Source organism: Somniosus microcephalus, unplaced genomic scaffold (genome assembly GCF_052327205.1).
Source record: "Somniosus microcephalus isolate GS21.2 unplaced genomic scaffold, FLI_Smic_1.0 scaffold1118, whole genome shotgun sequence".
NCBI lineage: Eukaryota > Metazoa > Chordata > Chondrichthyes > Squaliformes > Somniosidae > Somniosus > Somniosus microcephalus.
This window is the reverse complement of record NW_028226305.1, coordinates 11,928-30,042: the sequence shown is the minus strand read 5'-3', so window position 1 is coordinate 30,042 and position 18,115 is coordinate 11,928. Positions and strand designations below refer to the sequence as shown.

Here is an 18,115-nt window from a genome sequence, read left to right as displayed (position 1 = left end):
TGTGATTTAAAAAAAAATGTATTTGAAGTTTTAGTGATGTTTTGGGGCTTATAGTTTTGACAGCTCTTCCTGTCAATTTTATGAATGGGCATTTCCCTGCTACCATTGGCTCTCCATGGCCCATGTGATCCCAGGGGATGCATCAAACTAACTGCGCCCCTGGGATACGCAAGCACTGCGTGCCAGCAGTTGGAGGAGGCCCAGGATCGGAATCCCACGCGGGCCCACAGCTCAACGGCCAGCGCGCTAGGTAAGTGCAGGTCGGAGGCTTGCACCCGCGGGAAGCCTCCGACCCGAATTTCTGGATTGTATATAGGTTTACAGATTGAGAGCGAAACGGATTAGCTCTAATGGCTGAACCATCAAGAATATTCCATTGTTGTTGAAGTTTTAATATGCATTGTTTCAGGCTTTGGCTGGTGTGAGACCCAGGTAATGGGTGTCAGATTGCTTATTAGTATATCCTGCCAGTACTTTTTCTTTCATCTTGCATGTTGAAACCTGTCTTTCGAATCTCAGAAAATTGGGGGGGTTTCCTCCTACATTAGACCCTTGTTTTAACTGCCCCACCCAATTTGACACAGTGCCAGGGTGGCCCTTATCACCAAGGCACACCGTGATGTCTCTCACTCCCATGCCTCTGGCACCTTCTCCTTCGAGCACCTTGTTCAGTTCCACCCCTCTTGCCTCTCTTTTTTAAAATTCTCACTGGATTGGGAGAGAGAAAATACAATCTTTCTTTCCCTGTCTCTTTCTCTTTCTGTACGTGATTTGACATTGAATTGACCCACTCGATTTCACCCTCCTTCTCAGTCCTTTGTTTATTTCTCATTCCTTAAATCTCATTGGTTAAGGAGATGCACTTTGTCCTGTTCCCAGATGCCCTGTGCACCGTTGTCAGCTCACATTTATAGCAAATTTTCTTTAAACATGCACCAACAAGTCTAACTAACGAAGCGTGCTGCGAGATGCCCCACTCTGGCAAAATCTGGCCTAGTACCTTTTGAACTTGATCAACCTTCCCAGCATGCCTCCTAAACTGTGACAGTTCTGAGTTCTATCCTTCATTATTAATACTTTTAACCAAATTCTGCTCTTTGAGCAATCCAGGGTTGCTAGCCCATCCTTTTTAGCTTTCTTTAAAACTGGTATTAAAAGTCTCAAATCTTTCAATATAAATGCAGGTGATTGTTGTATTTTAACTATTATCTGACCTCAAGCCGTCCTTCCTCTTCAAGGGCTTCAGCTTCATCTCCCTACAGCCCCACAAAAACAAGTTCCAAATTTGACATGATGTTGAGCTCTTCTGTCACCTTCATCTCCATAGTTACTTTTTTGGCCAAGTGGATTACCCTCACACATCTGACTTTTTCTCCTGACTTCTACCTTCCAGATCCACATGGATTCATCCCTCTCGCCTCCTACCCTCAAGATCTTTTTTTGTCAAGAACTGTTGGCACAATATCAACCTCGTCTGTTTCTTCCACTCTCCTCAGACTCAAATCTTTCTCTGTCTGAACTTGCAGCGCTCCATCCTCTTCAGTTTAAGCCCAACATTGTTATCAAACCCACTGACAGAGGGTTCTTGTATGGAGGAAGAACTTCTCCCTTGCTGAGCTGAACACCAGCGCTCTTGTAACCCTTGACTGGGTCCATCCCATTTTTCGTGTTTCTGTGCTCACCCCCTCCCCTCCCCATACAGCATTGATGGGGTCTCCCATTGGTCGCCTTCCACTTCAGTTTCCACATTCAACAGGTCACCTTCCTCTATTTCCACCACCTCCAACATCAGGATTCAGTGATCGCTTTGCTGAACACCTCTGTTCTGTCTACAAGTGTGCCCCTAAATTTACTGTGGCTTGCCACTTCAGTTCGCCATCCTCTTTGTCTTTTGGCCTTCTACATTGTTCTCATGAAGCTTGAGGTAGAGCATCTTATCTTTCTATTGAGCACTCTGGAACCCTCTAACCTTAATATTGACTTTACTAACTTCAGCTTGGTCAGAAGGTACTGGTGATGTGGGATGGGTATGCTGGTGTTTCCAGGGGGTAGGGAATGCTCCACTGGCGCGGCAGCCTGCACTCTTGCTGTCAACCTGCTTATATTTTCCCAGGTTCCGGAGCTGCTGGACTCGACTCCGCTTTGCCAGTTTTCTGTGCTTTAATTTATACCTGCCTAACCTCCCACAGCCTCAGCTATTCACATGTTCTGTGTAATGTAAATGCCATTTACATTTTTTTGATTTCTCTCGTTATGCTTCCTATTGTCTGATTCTCTGCCCTTCCATTTGTTCTGTTCCTTTTAAATGCTGTTTATTTGTTTCAGTAATGTTCTAATCCATTACTGAGATGGTCTTTTGCACTCGTGATTCCTCTCTGGATTTGGCAGTTTTAAAAATAGTTTTTTTCCCCATCCCTTCTAATTGTATTAATATCCCTGTCTGCCTCTTCTCTGTTTTGAGGACGGTTCAGCACGCAAAACATTAACTTGCCGGTTCTCTCCATAGATCCTGCTTGATCTGCTGAATGTTTGCAGCATTTTCTGTTTTTGTTTCAGATTTCTAGTATCTGGACACTTTTTTGTTTTTTAATTGATATCATTTGCTTTTGGTATGCAGTACAGTGTGCCATGAATTAAGAAAGCTACATTGCTGTAACATTTTCATTTCATAAAAGTAAACCATTGTGAAGATTTTTTTAAATCTGCAAATTCTGGAGCTCAAGTCAAAGCAAAAAAATGCTGAAAAGATGTAACAGGCTGACCAACAGCTGAGGGAGATAGATTAATGTTAATCAGAACTCTGAAGAACCTTCAACCTGGAACGTTAACCTTTCTCTATCAACTTGTGCATTCGTAGTGTGTTTTGTTTTACTTTAAGGTAAATCAATGTCTTGGAATAAGACTTAATTTGCAGATGTTGCTCTATTTTGATACTCACTGTTAAAATGAACATTGTGTTTTACCTACAAAGCCAGAAGTTGTTATACCAGCGGGAATAATAGCCGGAAGTGTAATTGTTAGTGTATTGATGTGTATGGCAATCGTGGGCATTGGATTTTTTATATACTGAAATTTCTCAGAAAAGGTAAAATTTCACTTCTATACACTTTAGAAATGTAAAGCATATAATATGATCTTTCAAAACAGTCTTGATTGAGCTCTTTCTCTGCGTCTCACTCATTTATTTGATACATTTCCCCATGTGAAACTGAACTATCAGAATCCTTGATCTGCACCGAGTTAGCTCTTCTCTGTCGAAGTTTTCGTTTAAAGTGCTTTTCTTGGGGCTGGGCAGCTACGGGTTTGTTCCGAGGTCGGTCTAAATGTATGGGCCCCATTGCATTGTCTGTAACAAGCAGCTTCTTCCCATGAGTGATGTCACTGTAACTTGTAGGCAGGGAGACCCAATACATTGGGTCTGTTCAAATAAGAAACTACAGGTTTAAAATAAAATGAGGCATATGTTTATAAACATAATTTGCAAATAGTCAATGGAGAGTACTGTGAACAAAGTAATAGCCCAGACTTTTCTTCCCCTTTTAAGTTACCAAACTCCACATTTAAAAAAAAAAAAAAAAAAGTGTTTTATTTTGCATTTGACTGAATATTACTTTGCGTCTGTTTACTTCTGAACAGCTCAGTTTAAAGCTACAATGTCCATAAAAAGAGGCAAATGTAAATATTAGTAAGATATCATGTACTTCTGTCCTCTGGCTTCAGCGTTTGACTCAAAATTAAATAGCAACAAATCTGAACTGAGGAGCAGGGGATCTAGAAATCCAAAGTGAGAAAAGCAGCTAGAAAACTACCCCTTCTCTCTTTCTCCTCGCACCCCACCCCCCGATCCCATGTGTGAGCTCTCATGCTCTCACCCCTTTGTCCACTCACACAAGTGGACAAGTGAGAACCTCTGCAGAAATTCACCCTAAAGTCTCAGACTGAAAAATTAAATTAGTTATATTCAGGGATTGAAAGCAAATTGAACCAGTGGAATGCGTGATGAGAATGAAATTGTTACAGTTGATGATTTGATTTAATGTGTAACTGGACAATCACAGCATACTGTGAGAAAAACCTGACCAGAAACAGCACAAACATTTAAATGGTATATGTCATTTTTTTTATAGTGCAGTTCAATTCACTGCAATTACTGTTGAGTTGGAAGGCAACAGCCAAGAATGGCCAGTGAAAATTGTATTTCCCTCATCATCATCCAGGGTAGCACCTGCATCCCTTCAGGAATTTCAGAATTAACAATTACCAGTAGCTTTTCAAGTAGAACAGAATCTCCATCTCCATCAATCTGTTAGCTGATGTAATCAACTTGTTTTTATTTTGGTTTGTTTTCCATGCTGTCAATTCAGCTGGAGCAATTGTAAAGGGAAAAAGCCATATTCCAAGAAATACATCATCCTATGAACAGATTTCTGATAATACATGACATACTGGGTTTAAAAGTCTGGAAAGCCTTGGCGACACAAGCTGTGTCAATACAGGCTTCTGAGATAAAATGAAGTGTTAACACAAGCTGTAAACACCACACAAGCTTTTGAAATGGGAATTGATTGTTAATACTGAGACAAAGACCCTATTGAAACAGCAAAGGCTTGCTTCCGAAAAGTCTGCAGTTTGGAAGCAACACAATAAGCAATGCCCAAGTAAAGTGTTTAAAAACTAACACTTCTAACAGGAACACAGAATATTAAAAAACCATGTGCCTTTGATAAAAGTAACATCAAATGAAAGACAAGAAACATAAGTCAGTAATATAACCAACTAAGATGGCTAGGAAAACAAACACCCTAGTTGGTGTTTTCGATTTACATGTTGTAAAAGATACCTAAAGAACACTTTGAAAATATGACTTCAATAGATACACCAAGCAATTAAATTGTGTTTGTGTTGAACTTGGAACACATAGGAGACACGACGTCTGATAATAACCAGTTAAGTCAATATTAAGAATTGAATGGAAGCCCTTTGATAAAAATGACATCAGAGATAAATCTGTTGTAGCCATTTTATGATGAGTTTTGAAACACCTAAACAACAGAGAGAAGTCTGCAAGCTAGCAGCTAAATTGACAGTAAGAATAGAAAAGTCAACAGAAAGAATGACTAGAGATAATTAGCTTGCATCAGCAGAAAACTTCAAAGGATAAACCACTAAAAAAGGTATAAAAATAGAGCTTTTCAGCTGGAAAGTCATAAGTCGCTGGAAAGGGCAAGCATTTCTCAACTTCAGAGGCAGTCTCTAAGTTTTTAATTCTTTGAGACTCGGGGATCGAAAAGGTACTCTTATTTGATTTTGGTGGATATTCTGGATTAAGAAATAATAAGAAATGTAAAAATGTACGTAGTTAAGATTTGAGAATAAGGATCTCCGAATAAGAAATGTAAGCTATTTGTATTTTGAACTGTTAAAGTCGCGATTGACACACAAGCTGTTAACTGAATGTTGGTTCTTCAATAAATTTATATACTTTTAGAATTGTCTCAAGTAGTATTTCTGTATCAAACTCCCGAACTCAATTTCTGTACACTCTTTTGTAAGGAGTTGCAGAATTCTGGGGGGGTTTTCCGGACCCTCATAATATCCGGAAGGTTAGTCTAGTTAAACTTATTAAAAGTGCTATCTGGAAGACGGTAAGATCTTCAGTCATTCCTTTCCTTTAGAGAGAGATAGCCTGGACCTTTAGACCCAATTATAAGCGCCTTATAGAATTCGGCTATCTCTAACTTTAGTTGAAGGTGAACGTCTGGGGTAGCCCGAAAAGGGCTAGGACTAGTAATTATCCCTTCACAATGGCCACGGAACTCACACCTCCGGTTGATGGACGTGATTCCTGAGCTGCTTGAATCCCATGGCCATGCAGGGAAATTTAAAAAGTAAGTGAAAAAAGGCTCTTAACCCGTACCCTTCTATTTTCTCCCTCGTGTTTATCTAGCTTCCCCTTAAATGCATCTATGCTATTCTCCTCAACTACTCCTTGTGGTAGCTCTCACAATTTGTCAGACTCTGACACATGTAGCTTTAAACCTTGAGTGCATTGATATTAAATGCAGGTTTTGTTCCAACTGCATTCAATTCCTAAAAGGATTCAGCAAAGGCGGGGGCGGTGGTGTCACCATTAGTCTGCTCCCTGATATTCTTCCCTGTTAATTTCCTCCCTGGTGCTGCTTCCCTGCTTGTTTATTTTCTGTGAGTAATTGAAATAGCTTGCAAGATACTACATCTAACTATATATTTTTTGTGTTGTTACAGTAGCTTCTCCATTAGTAGGATACATAAGATGTGAACCAAAATTCCCAGCGGCAGGAAAAGTAGCAAAGATCGTATACACAGCTTTTTTCCAAAGGAAACTATGTTCATGTGGTTCAGAAATGATGAGAGAACTGATGATCCAGGAATCATTTCTACCGACCCCCTGAAAGATGAAAAAACTGTCTTTCTGCCGTGAAAGTCAATGGAAATTGTTAATTAAGCCAGAATATCATCAAATTGAATTCAGAGTTGAGCTGCTTCATTTCCCAACTTCACACAGACCTACAAGGTTCACTTTCACCTTGCACCTTGGAGGTATGAATTAAAGGCATGTTTGTTTCTCTACTGGACTGCATTAATACTAAACTTCTAGTAAGCTGCACATTTCCATTTAAATAGGAAAGTTTTTTCAAATTTTCACATACTTAAGTAACTAAATACAAAGTTACCACAAATGTGTTGTACCAAAATAATTTTAGAAGAAAATGTTGATGCGCCCTTGCTTACGAAATTTATATTTCCTGCTTTCCAGTCCCTTTCTATTTTAGAGATGAGTATGAAATGGGGCCCTGGTTGGATTAGTTATTTTGAAATTCCAATACTTTTATTCAACCATAAACTTGAATTATTTTTGCTTCAAAACAGTTGTTAAATCAAAATAATTGTGAATGTTTATAAGCAAGTTTTTACAGTGGGGAATATTGAACTCAAATAATTTATTCGTTCATGTGGGCGTCGCTGGCAAGGCCGGCATTTATTGCCCATCCCTAATTGCTCTTGTGGTGGTGAGCTGCCGCCTTGTGGTGAAGGTACTCACAGTGCTGACTTTGTTGTAGCGGTTTGGTACAACTGAGTGGCCATTTCAGAGGGCAGTTACAGGTCTGGAGTCGCATATAGGCCAGACCAGGTGAGAACGGCAGGTTTACTTCCTGAAGGACATTAGTGAACCAGTTGGGTTTCTATGACAATCCGGTAGTTTCATGGTCACCATTACTGATGCTAGTTATTTTAAACTTCAGGTTTATTTAATTAATTGAATTTAAATTCCCCTAACTGCTGTGGTGGGATTTGAACTCGCGTCTCTGGATTATTAACATCATAATCCGGTAACATAACCACTATGCTACCGTATCGTTTGATATCAAATCTACGAGTTGATCTTGGTTTTAACACACACAGGCCTGTTAAGATACTTCAGATCATCTCCTATCCGAGTAATACCTGTTTTGCTAAGATCCATAATAAACACACAATTTCTTGATTATTGACTGTTAAATAACTATAATTTACTTGGACTAAAAACCTAGGAAAACTGAGTTGAAGTGTATGGTTAGTATTGTCCTTCCACCTCTGTGGCCTAGGTTTGAATTTAGCCAAGAATGATGAATCTTTTTGGGAGACTGAACCTAGCTGCTTCCAGGGCCACAGCACAAAATTGCCCATAATTTGGAATAAGTTGAACAAATAGCATAGTAGTGTTACCTGACAAGCTAACTATGCCTGGAATTCTAGGCATGGGGGTGGGGGAATTCAGAGATTGGCTAATTCTGAAAGTGGGGTAAAAGACAAAACCGGGTCTGGAATCAAACCAAAGAAAGTGACTGATCTTCATCAGTACATTGCGAGCAGATGAAAATGTCAAATGTTGCTACTATGGACTAAAAATTAGGGGGCAAACAGACCTTGACAGGAATTATTATAAGTAATGGGGAATGTAAAAGCTTTGCCTTTAAATTGAGCTTTTTGAATATCCGCATACTGGATGCATGAAAGCTTCCTTGCGCTACTCTTGATTTACAGTACTACTCTTACTAGATCATAGATCAACATATAATGGGTAAGTTATTCTGAAATTTCAGTAATTGCACAATTTCATTTAGCCTCCGAACTTACTGGCCCGCATTTTGCAGTTGCAATGACGGTGAAACTGTCAGTGTTCGCCGTCATTCCTGTGAAACTGACAGCAAATTCTGATGTCCGCGCATGCAGTTAATCGTGGCAATCCAGAAGTTTCTGTCAGTGATTCCCTGCTCTTCCACAGGGTGCGCTGTTGAAGTCCCCGCAGACGGAAATCTTTATAAATCACTTTAATTGAAGTGCACTTCCTTTTTTACATTTTAATCGCGTTGTAAAAACACCTGAAAAAGTTAAGCCTTGTTGAATGAGGTGTAACTGGGTTTTTAACAGTGTACTAAGTCATAATTACTGCTGAAAAATCTCTCTGGCCCTGAAAAACTAATTTTATATTTGTGGAATGTCAAATTTCTCCCTTATAATAAAATATCCATAGGTTTTTAATATAGTGAAAAACAATGTTTTTTAAAGTTTGTTTATGATATTTCAGCTTCTACTTTAATCCCATGTGTATGTCCCAATCTTTATTTCGCTCTCTGTAAAATGATTAAAAGGTGAAGGATAATCAGTGTATTTTACTTCCTGGTTTGCTGTCTGTGAGTATTATTCAGTGTGATTGGCTGCTTAGCCTGCTTGATGACATCACTGTTGCTGGATGCTGAAGATCCCCTATAGGTGATGTCAGAATGCAATTTAACATTGGGAAAGGTGAAATCCATACCACAGATCGCTAGATCTTTGAGCGCTGTCACTTCACCGCTGATCGTAAAATCCAGGCCTTTGTTTTTTTCTGCATCAAAATGTTTATGACGTTAAAACAATCATGGATAGCAATAGAACATAAAGGTAAAATAAATGCTTTCTTGTCTGAAAGCATTAATTGTTTGTAATATTTGAATAGTCCAATTTCAGGATGTTTGCAATTATCTAACGAAGGGATGAAAGTTGAGAAGCCAACTGAACTTAAAAATTACAGATTTTTCATGTTGAATTTAAGATTACAAAGATAATAAAGTTGATACCCATTTGTTATCTGAAACATTTAACTCCTTATGTTATTGTGGGTCACAACCATTTATCATATCAGACTGGTTTGCTAACATGGACAATTTAAATAGTATTAGCACCATCTTTCAGTTTGTTAGTTTACTTTGTTTTTGTGCTGATTGTATTGTTCCACAGAATTTCATCAAATTACAATACTTCATGTTCTAGGAGGGGCAGGGTTGACTACTGGTACACTACACACATTACTCATTGCCATTATTAGAAACAATTCTTGTTCTTTCTTTTCAAACAGGAATTCCAATAGTTTCTGACATCACTCTTGAGCCAGAAATTCCATCATATGGCCAGCCTCTTGTTCTTAAGTGTCAAGTAACTAATTTTTCTCCAAGTGTAATCTCAACCAACTGGCTAATGGATGAAAAGCCTGTCCTTAGTGGAGTCAGAAATATCGGCCCTGAGAAGGAAGAAGGTGGATATTATCAGTTACTTTCCCACCTGGAGTTAACACCAACAGCTTTGGATCACAATAAGGAATTTGCCTTTGTAGTGGCACATGAAGCTTTATCCAAAACAGAAATAACAACAGAAAATGCTGGAAATACTCAGCAGGCCAGGCAGCATCCGTGGAGAGAGAAACAGGTTATTAAAAACAGCTATGTTTAACACTTCCAGGTATGCTAAACTGGTGCAAAATCCTAATTTCTCTGGAATCTGTAATATTGAATTATTTAGGTAACAACTGAATTTATCATAGTTATCAACAAAATAATTTTTGAAGACGACAATTTGTGCTTGGATGTGTTTTTCCTATGCCTTTCTATTTATTGTAAATAGACCTAGATGGGTAAACGGACCTGGATAGGAGTAAAATTAATAAAATTACAGGAAAATTAAGAAACTTTGAATTAAGAAAAATAGCCTTTATTTCAACTTTGTAAAACTGGAGCATGGGAGTGTAATTAAATCCCCTACAGTCACTTGCCCTCCCTTGGGTCCTTTAAATTTTAAACCCACCACCATCACATGTGACAGCAATAGTGCACCAATAAGTTAAGGCCTACTACCCAATGTTGCTGTGGTGAAAATGATGAGAAATAGGTTAAAATACCTATTTCTTTGCCTCTTTACAATACTTCTGACCATATTTGGGTGAAAGGATTGGACACCTGATAACTGTCAGTGGGAAATCCTGGAAGTGACAATGTGGGAAGCTGGTGGAATGGCTTCCCAACCAATTTTCTTCTGCCCGCTGGAGTTATGGCAGGGTGCCAGCGTAACTTGAACGGAAATGCGCCCTTCTATGAATTCCTCAAAAAATGCAGTGAAATTAGTCAATCACAACTACTAAATTTCTATCTGTCAGATCAGTGGTAATGATGGGGCTGAATTTTTGGTTTCAGAGGACTGTCATTCAACACGTGTTCATTCAGCACGTGTTCAATCATTATTCCTTGGTTTAGCATGTCAGCTGAGGTAAGGTCCTGGGTGTGGTGCTTGGAGCCATTAGTGAGAGCTGGGTGAGTCATCACCAATTGCTACTAAAACCACCCTTCTGGGTGCAGATGTTTGCCATGCAGAGGTGCTACCTTTTGGGCTCACCCAAAACACAACCTACCTTTTTGTAAACCCATGCTGACTGTCCATGCCTTTCTAACTGTTGAGTAATTTAATCCTGTCTCATGGACTGTATATGTTTACCCATAATCAAGGCAAGACTAATTTCCTGACTCATTCTTTTTCCCTTTCTTGAACAAGAGTATAACATTTGCAGTTTTCTTGTCAACTTGGAAGATTTCCCATTTCCAAAGATTTTTAGTATTGTTCTTCAGTATTGTGGAATGCATATCATATGGTCTGGATGACATCTATTTTTAGTCTTTTTTTTAATGGTGTCCTTTTGAATATTTAGCTGGAGTTGTGGCTCTTCCACAGCCTCCTCAGGTACTCCTTCGGTCCTACCTTCATCTCTAGTGGTCCCAGCTGTACTGTATGACTATAGTAACTGAGTTTTCCAAATTAAAGAATTCAATTTGCCAAAGTTATCTTAAGTACATTTACTAGAATGTTGAGACAAATTATCAGTCTGCAGAAAATGGCGCTAACTCAATATTTGCATGTTCCATTCTGTTTTAAGGTTCTCCTCCCACTATGTCTGAAATCAGATACGATGCAACCCAACCCATCCAGAGAAAAACAAAGTGGCAACTTTCACTGTTTCACTGACTGATTATGCACCTCAAGAAATTGAAGTTAAGTGGTTCAAAGGAAAGCAACCCTTCATAGGACCAGTGGTTAATACAAAGCCTGAAATTGCTGCAAATGGTCTCTTCTCTTCAGTAACAAAAATAGAATTTGCTCCAGAAGCGTCTGATCAGGGCACAGAAATCGGATGTACGGGTATTCACTCAAACTAAAGAAGTGACGGACTAAAAGATTTATTTGCAATTTTAAGGTAAATATAAGGTTTTGCTGCACCCGTTTTGTCCAAAGGTCAATTTTAGACAGTCCAAGTTTTATTTTAAATTGTTCCTGCAGACAAAACAAACTACATCATTATGCTTTTAAAATTTGGAAATTTAACAAGTACTATTATGAAGCAGGTAGATATTAAAATGAGAAACCCAGCTTTAAATGTTTAGCCCATTTAAAAATGGGATTTTAGTTACCTTTTTGGAATTTTTATTGACCGCTTTTGATTTCAGTGGCTCAGTAGAGAAATGTACCATCTAGTGTTGTAGTGAGCAATTAACATCAGGGGTTCCTAGGTGATGTTCCCTCTAATTTTTATTTTAGGTGCGTGGTCCCTTTAATTGGCTGCGTGACCCATTAAAATGTTTGTGCATGCGCAGTTTCTTCAGTGTAAAAGCTGGTGAGTGGCCTGCGTGGGAATGCCAGACTGCTGCGCAGCTTAACGGGAATGTTGGTCCTAGGTTCAATTTTCAGATTGTGTTGAAAAAGCTGACCTTGGATAAGTTAATTAATGCTATATTTCACCTCCGTATACCCCTGGGTTAGGGAAGGATTCTCGTTGATTACTATCCAGTGGTTCCTACTGGCAAGTGCAAGTGGGGATGTTGGATGAGGACGGGATTACGCCCAGTTGTGATGCTCATCACAGTGGAATTACTCTACTGGCACATCATCTAGCCTCACACATGAGTGGTCACTTGGGTGAGCTGACAGGACTGCAGGTGTTTGTGGAACCATACAATACCAGATGTTACCATTTTCAGGGCAGGAAGAGATGGGTGCAAAAAATGGGGATGAGGAATTGAGTTTCAATCAGAAAAGTGTTAAAAGCCAATTTCATAATGGTATGCAGTCGTCTTTGAAATGAAATATTAAAAAAGGTAGTTCTAGTAAAATTTGAAGAAAAAACAATCATCAGTTTATCATATATCAGATGTGTGACAATGTTTCACTCGTCCAATATGTCAAGTATACCTGATCGTTGTACAGTACGAACCATTAGTAATGCATAGACTACTTGCAAGAACCTATTAACTTAAACTTTACCTTTACTGCTCATCACGTTGAGCATGGAGGATGGAAAGTTTCTCCATCTACAGCAACATCAGATGCAGCACAAAATTCCTTCAAAACTATGTTGTAAACTTCAACTTAACCTCAGAAAGCTCTGCTACCAACATCACTCCCATTTGCTATATTTGTAACTCTTACCAGTAAATAGTTGCCCAATAGTCTCAAATTCTGGTTAATTATATTCTTTGACTTAACACTGACCAGGATTAATGTCCGCACTATTATTTACACCCATCAGAGAACAGAGTTGTTCACCTCCAATATCTGGGCTGGATTTGGTTCCAGGTCCTAGAGATGAAAAGACAATATTAAAGCTCAGTGTCCATTCTAGTTCTTTCTTACTTTTATTGTTGTATACTTATTGATGTTAAGCCAGACCAAATTGAATTTTAAAATTAGCCTTCTAAGATTCACAGACTAGTTCATCTACATTTTCATAGTGCAGTATCCAAAGTGAGAAAGGAATGACAAAGTAACCGTGGGTAAATTGTTTAATTTTTTTTAATTTTATGTGAAGTTGTGATTCATGAGTAGCCTTATTATTGTACAGTTGATGTTTACTTCGGCCTATGAGTAGTCTTCCTACAAACTGCCAAAATTGGTTGTCAAGAGAAACCTGCCAGAGGTCTTGAGATTGATGATAAAATAATGGCCCGTAATTTCCGGTGGGAGGCTTCCTGCGTGCGGATGCCTCATATCAGGAAAAAAATCTATGCCCTTACCTGAGGGCTCCCGAGGTCCGGACTCTTCCGCTCCTGAGCCTCTCCTGGTGCGCGCGCGCAGAGGCCCAGGTATCCCAGGGACACAGGCGGTTTGCAAGCGTCCCTGGGATCACGTGGGCCAGGCAAGCCAATGGGAGAAGGGAATCCCCCTTCATACTTTTGACAGGTTAGACTTGAATGGGGATCACTGAAAAAAGACATCAAAATATTAAATACATTTTTTTTTAAATCACGTTTTTTAAAATGAGTTAAAATTACATTAAATTCAGTATTTGAAACAAATTTTTAAATTTTTGGAAAAAAAGTTAAAGTTTTTTATGGGGCTAAAAATAAACTTATCTTTTTAAAGTATTTTTAAATTAGAAATGAGTTGAATTTTTTTTTTTTTTTGGACTTTTTTAAAACTCTTATGCTGGTAAAAGCAGACCGTACGTCTGCTTTTACCAGGCATAAGATTTTTAAAGGTTTTCAGCGGGCGGAGGTTCTGCAAAAAGCGGAACTCTCCACCCACAGAGGCCCTTCTCCAGGGCAGGTGGATGATCTGTCAAGAGGATTCTTGACAGATCGGAAGTGCCGGTTTTCAGCACATGCGCTTCGCATGCCTGAAACCAGCACTTGCGAGGCCCCTATGTATACAAAATGTTAGATTAATAGTATAGTAGCATTTGTTTAAAAAAAATCAACTCATAGAATATTTTGAGATGGAGAAAATGTCTTGATGGATGGTATTAGTGGCATCCAAGTTTTTATGATGGTGTTATCTGACTTCCATCCAATGTGTCATTTTTGCTGGATGCTGTGAAGAAAATGCTGAAATTGTGCTGCTAATTATTTTACTTTTGCTGCAATGGATTACTTTCAGAAATCTTGCATTACTTGTATCATCAGTAAAGAGGTTCTAATAGAAACCATTTCATAAGACCAACTGTTACCATCTTGAGTTTGGCACATTTCAGCATTTTTTTTGTGTTTAGTGAGCTTGTTGGGCTCTCCATGGACTCTTGTTAGACTGCAGACTAACTTCAGCCAGACCAGCACTGTGATGCATCAATATTGGTTCACAGTGCATCCACAGAACTCCAGTCCCCCAGCGGCTAATTTCAATGTTGAGTTTGTGAATTGGAGCATCAGCTTTGTTCTAACATATAAAAAGGTTGTATACAAAGTTTTAAACCCTAGGAATTTTCATAATGAGGCTTTTTAGTGGACTGCAATTCTCTCACGGCCAATGCAATTTCAAAGCACTGATAGCTTCTTGGAGATTTTACACCACTTGTAACCCAGTTACGCTGCTACTTTTTGCTTTGACACCTGGAACTTTACATCAGCGTGATCCAAACACTTAAGTTGTTATGGGTTTATGGGTAATGATCAAACCAACCAGGTCTCACTTTGCCTCAGCCAGTAGTATTTTTACATATGACTTGAGTTGTGATTTCAAGCCCCATCCTGGACTTGATGAATAACCTAGGCTGACAGTTCAGTGTAGAACTACTACTATGTCTTTCGTATGATAGCAAAGCAAATCAGATGTCAATATCTAAGTCAGATATGCAGGCCAAAGCTTCCGGTGTAACAGCGTGGATATCTTGTAGGCTGCCTGTGAATTTCCTCTGAGGGGAGTGCTCAATGATGTGTTCCAGGGTCTGATTAGGAGCTCCACCGTCGCATGATGGGGATGCTTTAATCTTCCATCAATGGAGAAGGTGGCAGCATCAACCATGACCTGTTCTGAGGCGGTTGATGGTTGTCCACTGTTTGCGAGAAAAGTTTGATCCTTCAGGTTGTACTGTGTGATCCTCTACAAGGAATGCATTCCGTATGTCACAGTTCTTCCAAGCATTTTGCCATCTGTCATCAAGGCTGAGGGGAGATTGCTGAAGGGCTTCGGCGATGGTCCAAAATGGCTGCCTAGATTTGAGATGGATTGGTGGTAGGTTGTTCAAGTCGGCCTGGATCAGCATGTCTCCACTGGTGTAGCAGTTGTATTCTCTGGAGACTGCATATTCGTGGCGTAGGTGTGGTGGTTCGATGTTTGCAAGCACGGGCAGCCAAGGTTTTGGTGAAGGGGTTTGTATTATTATAGATGCCATTGCTTGGATGGGACATTAAACCATCTGTCTGTTTAAATGGGCATAAAAGATCCCTTGGCACTATTTGAAGAATAGGGAGTTCTCCCAGTGCCCTTGCCAGCATTTCTCCCTCGGCCTACAGCACCGAAACAGGTTAATAGGTCGTTTATCAAATTTACTGTTTTCGAGATCTTACTGTGTGCAAATAGCCACATAACCACACATTGCTTTTTTTTTTAAAGTAAATCATTGGACGTGAACTACTTTGGTATGTCTCTGGACATCATAAGGCACTACATAAATACAAGTTATTTCTCAATAAGAGGCTAAACTTTCTATCCATTGATCAGGTACAATAGTGGGTAGAGTTTTATCATTAAAACAAGGAAACTTGTTAAATATTTGAGAAGGATGAAGGAGAGGATTAAGGCGTTTAATTGGATTTTAGCACATCCTCAAAAGCTGAATTTGATGTGCATAAAACTCAAAATATCCAAGAAGCAGTTTTAGATTTGTAATGTATTTTCAGTTCTCCATTTGTACACCAAGTTTAATAATATACTTTGTTATATTTCAGGACTGACTTTAGAAATAGAATTCAGTATGTATTTTCTGTCCTGCATTTTCAGACAGATGTCTGCTCCTCTTCTTGCAACCTCAGACCGGGAAGAAACCAGGCCCATTGGAACAGAAGATTAAAAAATGAGAAGAGTTTAGTAGCACAAGAATTGATCTGCAGTCGAGCAAACCCAAGACATTTCAATTGGCATACTGAACCAGAAGGTAGACCAACTGCTGGTCACTGCCAGAATGAGTCTGAACCATACCCCAGGAACTTCTACACATCTGTTGACAGATTGTTGTAATACTATTTAACTTGTAGAGTCAATATAGATGGACGTAAGCCAGCAAGCTGACTCAACTCCATTAGACACGGGTGGGAAATTGCCCCAGAGCTGCTTCACCAGTTCTCTGCTGCTCCCTGCCACTTTTTGGACTTCTGCCAAGAAGGAGGTATACAATATATGGGTGGGTGCATCAAAATCATCATCTGACATCAATGTTGTTCTTTGTGCCATATTGTTTCTATGGCAGCTTCGAGGCCATTTAAAATTTAAATGCCTCAATTTCTTATAGATCTAAGTGCCAAATTCTGGAAAAAAAATGACCGTTTTTGTATAGAAGCCAAAAAATTGCCAGATAAATAGAGGCCTGCTGAAGCCAATCTCTGCCCCACACTAGGCAGACTCCCCAATGGAGTTAGTGGAGCTTGCCAGAAATATTTAAAGGAACTGGAAAATTAGCCGAGGTCTGGGACGCATCTTTCTGGTGGGCAGAAGTCCCACCATGCTGAGGATGCACCCCAATTCTGCTAAAATTGAATATCTAGGCCATAGTGTCGAATGTGTTAATTAATCAAGTCCTAGATCGTAGTGCATCAGATCATGTCCTTGATGTCTCTAAGGTTAATTATGGCTCAAGTCTGATTAGTGCTGTAATCCACTTTCCATTATTGTAATTTTTTTTATGTCCCTTATTTTAATCCTTTTTTAATATTGCGGTGACTTGCAACCAAAATTGGAATTTAACTGCAAAAGTAACTCCAGACATAATCCAAAATATTTCCTGCAGCACCCACGGGTATTAAGACTTCATATTGGTTAATGCAATAATTGGTGGTAACTACAAAATGCTCCAGATTCTCCAGTCTGAAACTTAAGGCCATAAAAGGCAGCGCAGCACAGCGGCACTCGTTTAGTTTTATTTTAAATTTACCCCATTTCCATTGGGTTCCATTCCTGTAACCTTAATGTAATACCCGAGTACCACTGGCAGAAAATGTAATATATCTTCTGAGACTGTAAAATTGTTGCAATAGAATCCATCTTTTTCCAGTGAGGACAAGTAAGAAAATTCTCGCCTTCAATTCTTTTTTGCGTTTAATATCCCCTTCTTGAATCGTGACCTAAAATAGATTGTAAATAATAACTCCATGTAAATAATAAGACTCCATGTCTGACTACCCTATCAGTAAGAGATAAAAAAAAACAACTGTAAATGCTGAAAATTCTCTTAGATGCTGATCAATCTATCATGTATTTCTCTCATTTCCAGTTTTAATTATGCTAACGTTTTATTCCAGTCTACCCAAAATACTGCTCTAGTTAATGTTGCAGTGTTTCCCGTATCATGTTTATAAACTGCTGAATTGTTACTGGATTTTTTTTTTTACTGTATATGGATGTTAAATACAAAATTATGGCATTTGTCACGCAAGATTATTTTTAATTAAATGAGTGATTGTATTGCATTGTGCTAAAATATAAAAGCAGTATATAAATAGTGATTCGTAATAAAATATATACCACTGAATAATATTCTGTTTGCTTCTTTATTGACAAATACCTTCTTTACAATTGCTTATAAGTGCCTCCAGAGCCATTTCAGTTATGTTACTTTGAACTGTCCTGGGAGACACTGAAAATTGGGTAAACTTGTTACTCTTATGTTTTTCCTAAAGTAAGGCAGCCAAAACTGGACACAATATTCTAATTATGGATTATTCAATGTCTTGTATGGATTTAGGATCAACTCTGCTTTTTATGCTACATCCTATTTATAAAACCTTTCCACTTTTTATTACAGCTATGT

General features: G+C 38.9%; 1 protein-coding gene across 3 annotated transcripts in view; it reads left to right on the top strand.

Moving 5' to 3' along the window:
- The window catches only part of LOC147080811 (uncharacterized), a 28,852-nt gene extending 11,013 nt beyond the window's left edge, over positions 1-17,839 (top strand). Inside the window, exons 1-4 of one of the 3 annotated variants that reach the window (XR_015077039.1) lie at positions 5-2,878; positions 6,265-6,579; positions 11,261-11,578; positions 16,093-17,839. Coding sequence is in view for 1 of the 3 variants with exons in the window: in XM_085981081.1 (XP_085837207.1) it covers positions 6,265-6,298 (34 nt within the window). In the remaining 2 variants the exon portion in view is untranslated. The other 2 variants (XR_015077040.1, XM_085981081.1) reach the window with 2 other exon arrangements.
- Positions 17,840-18,115: the final 276 nt, after the last annotated feature.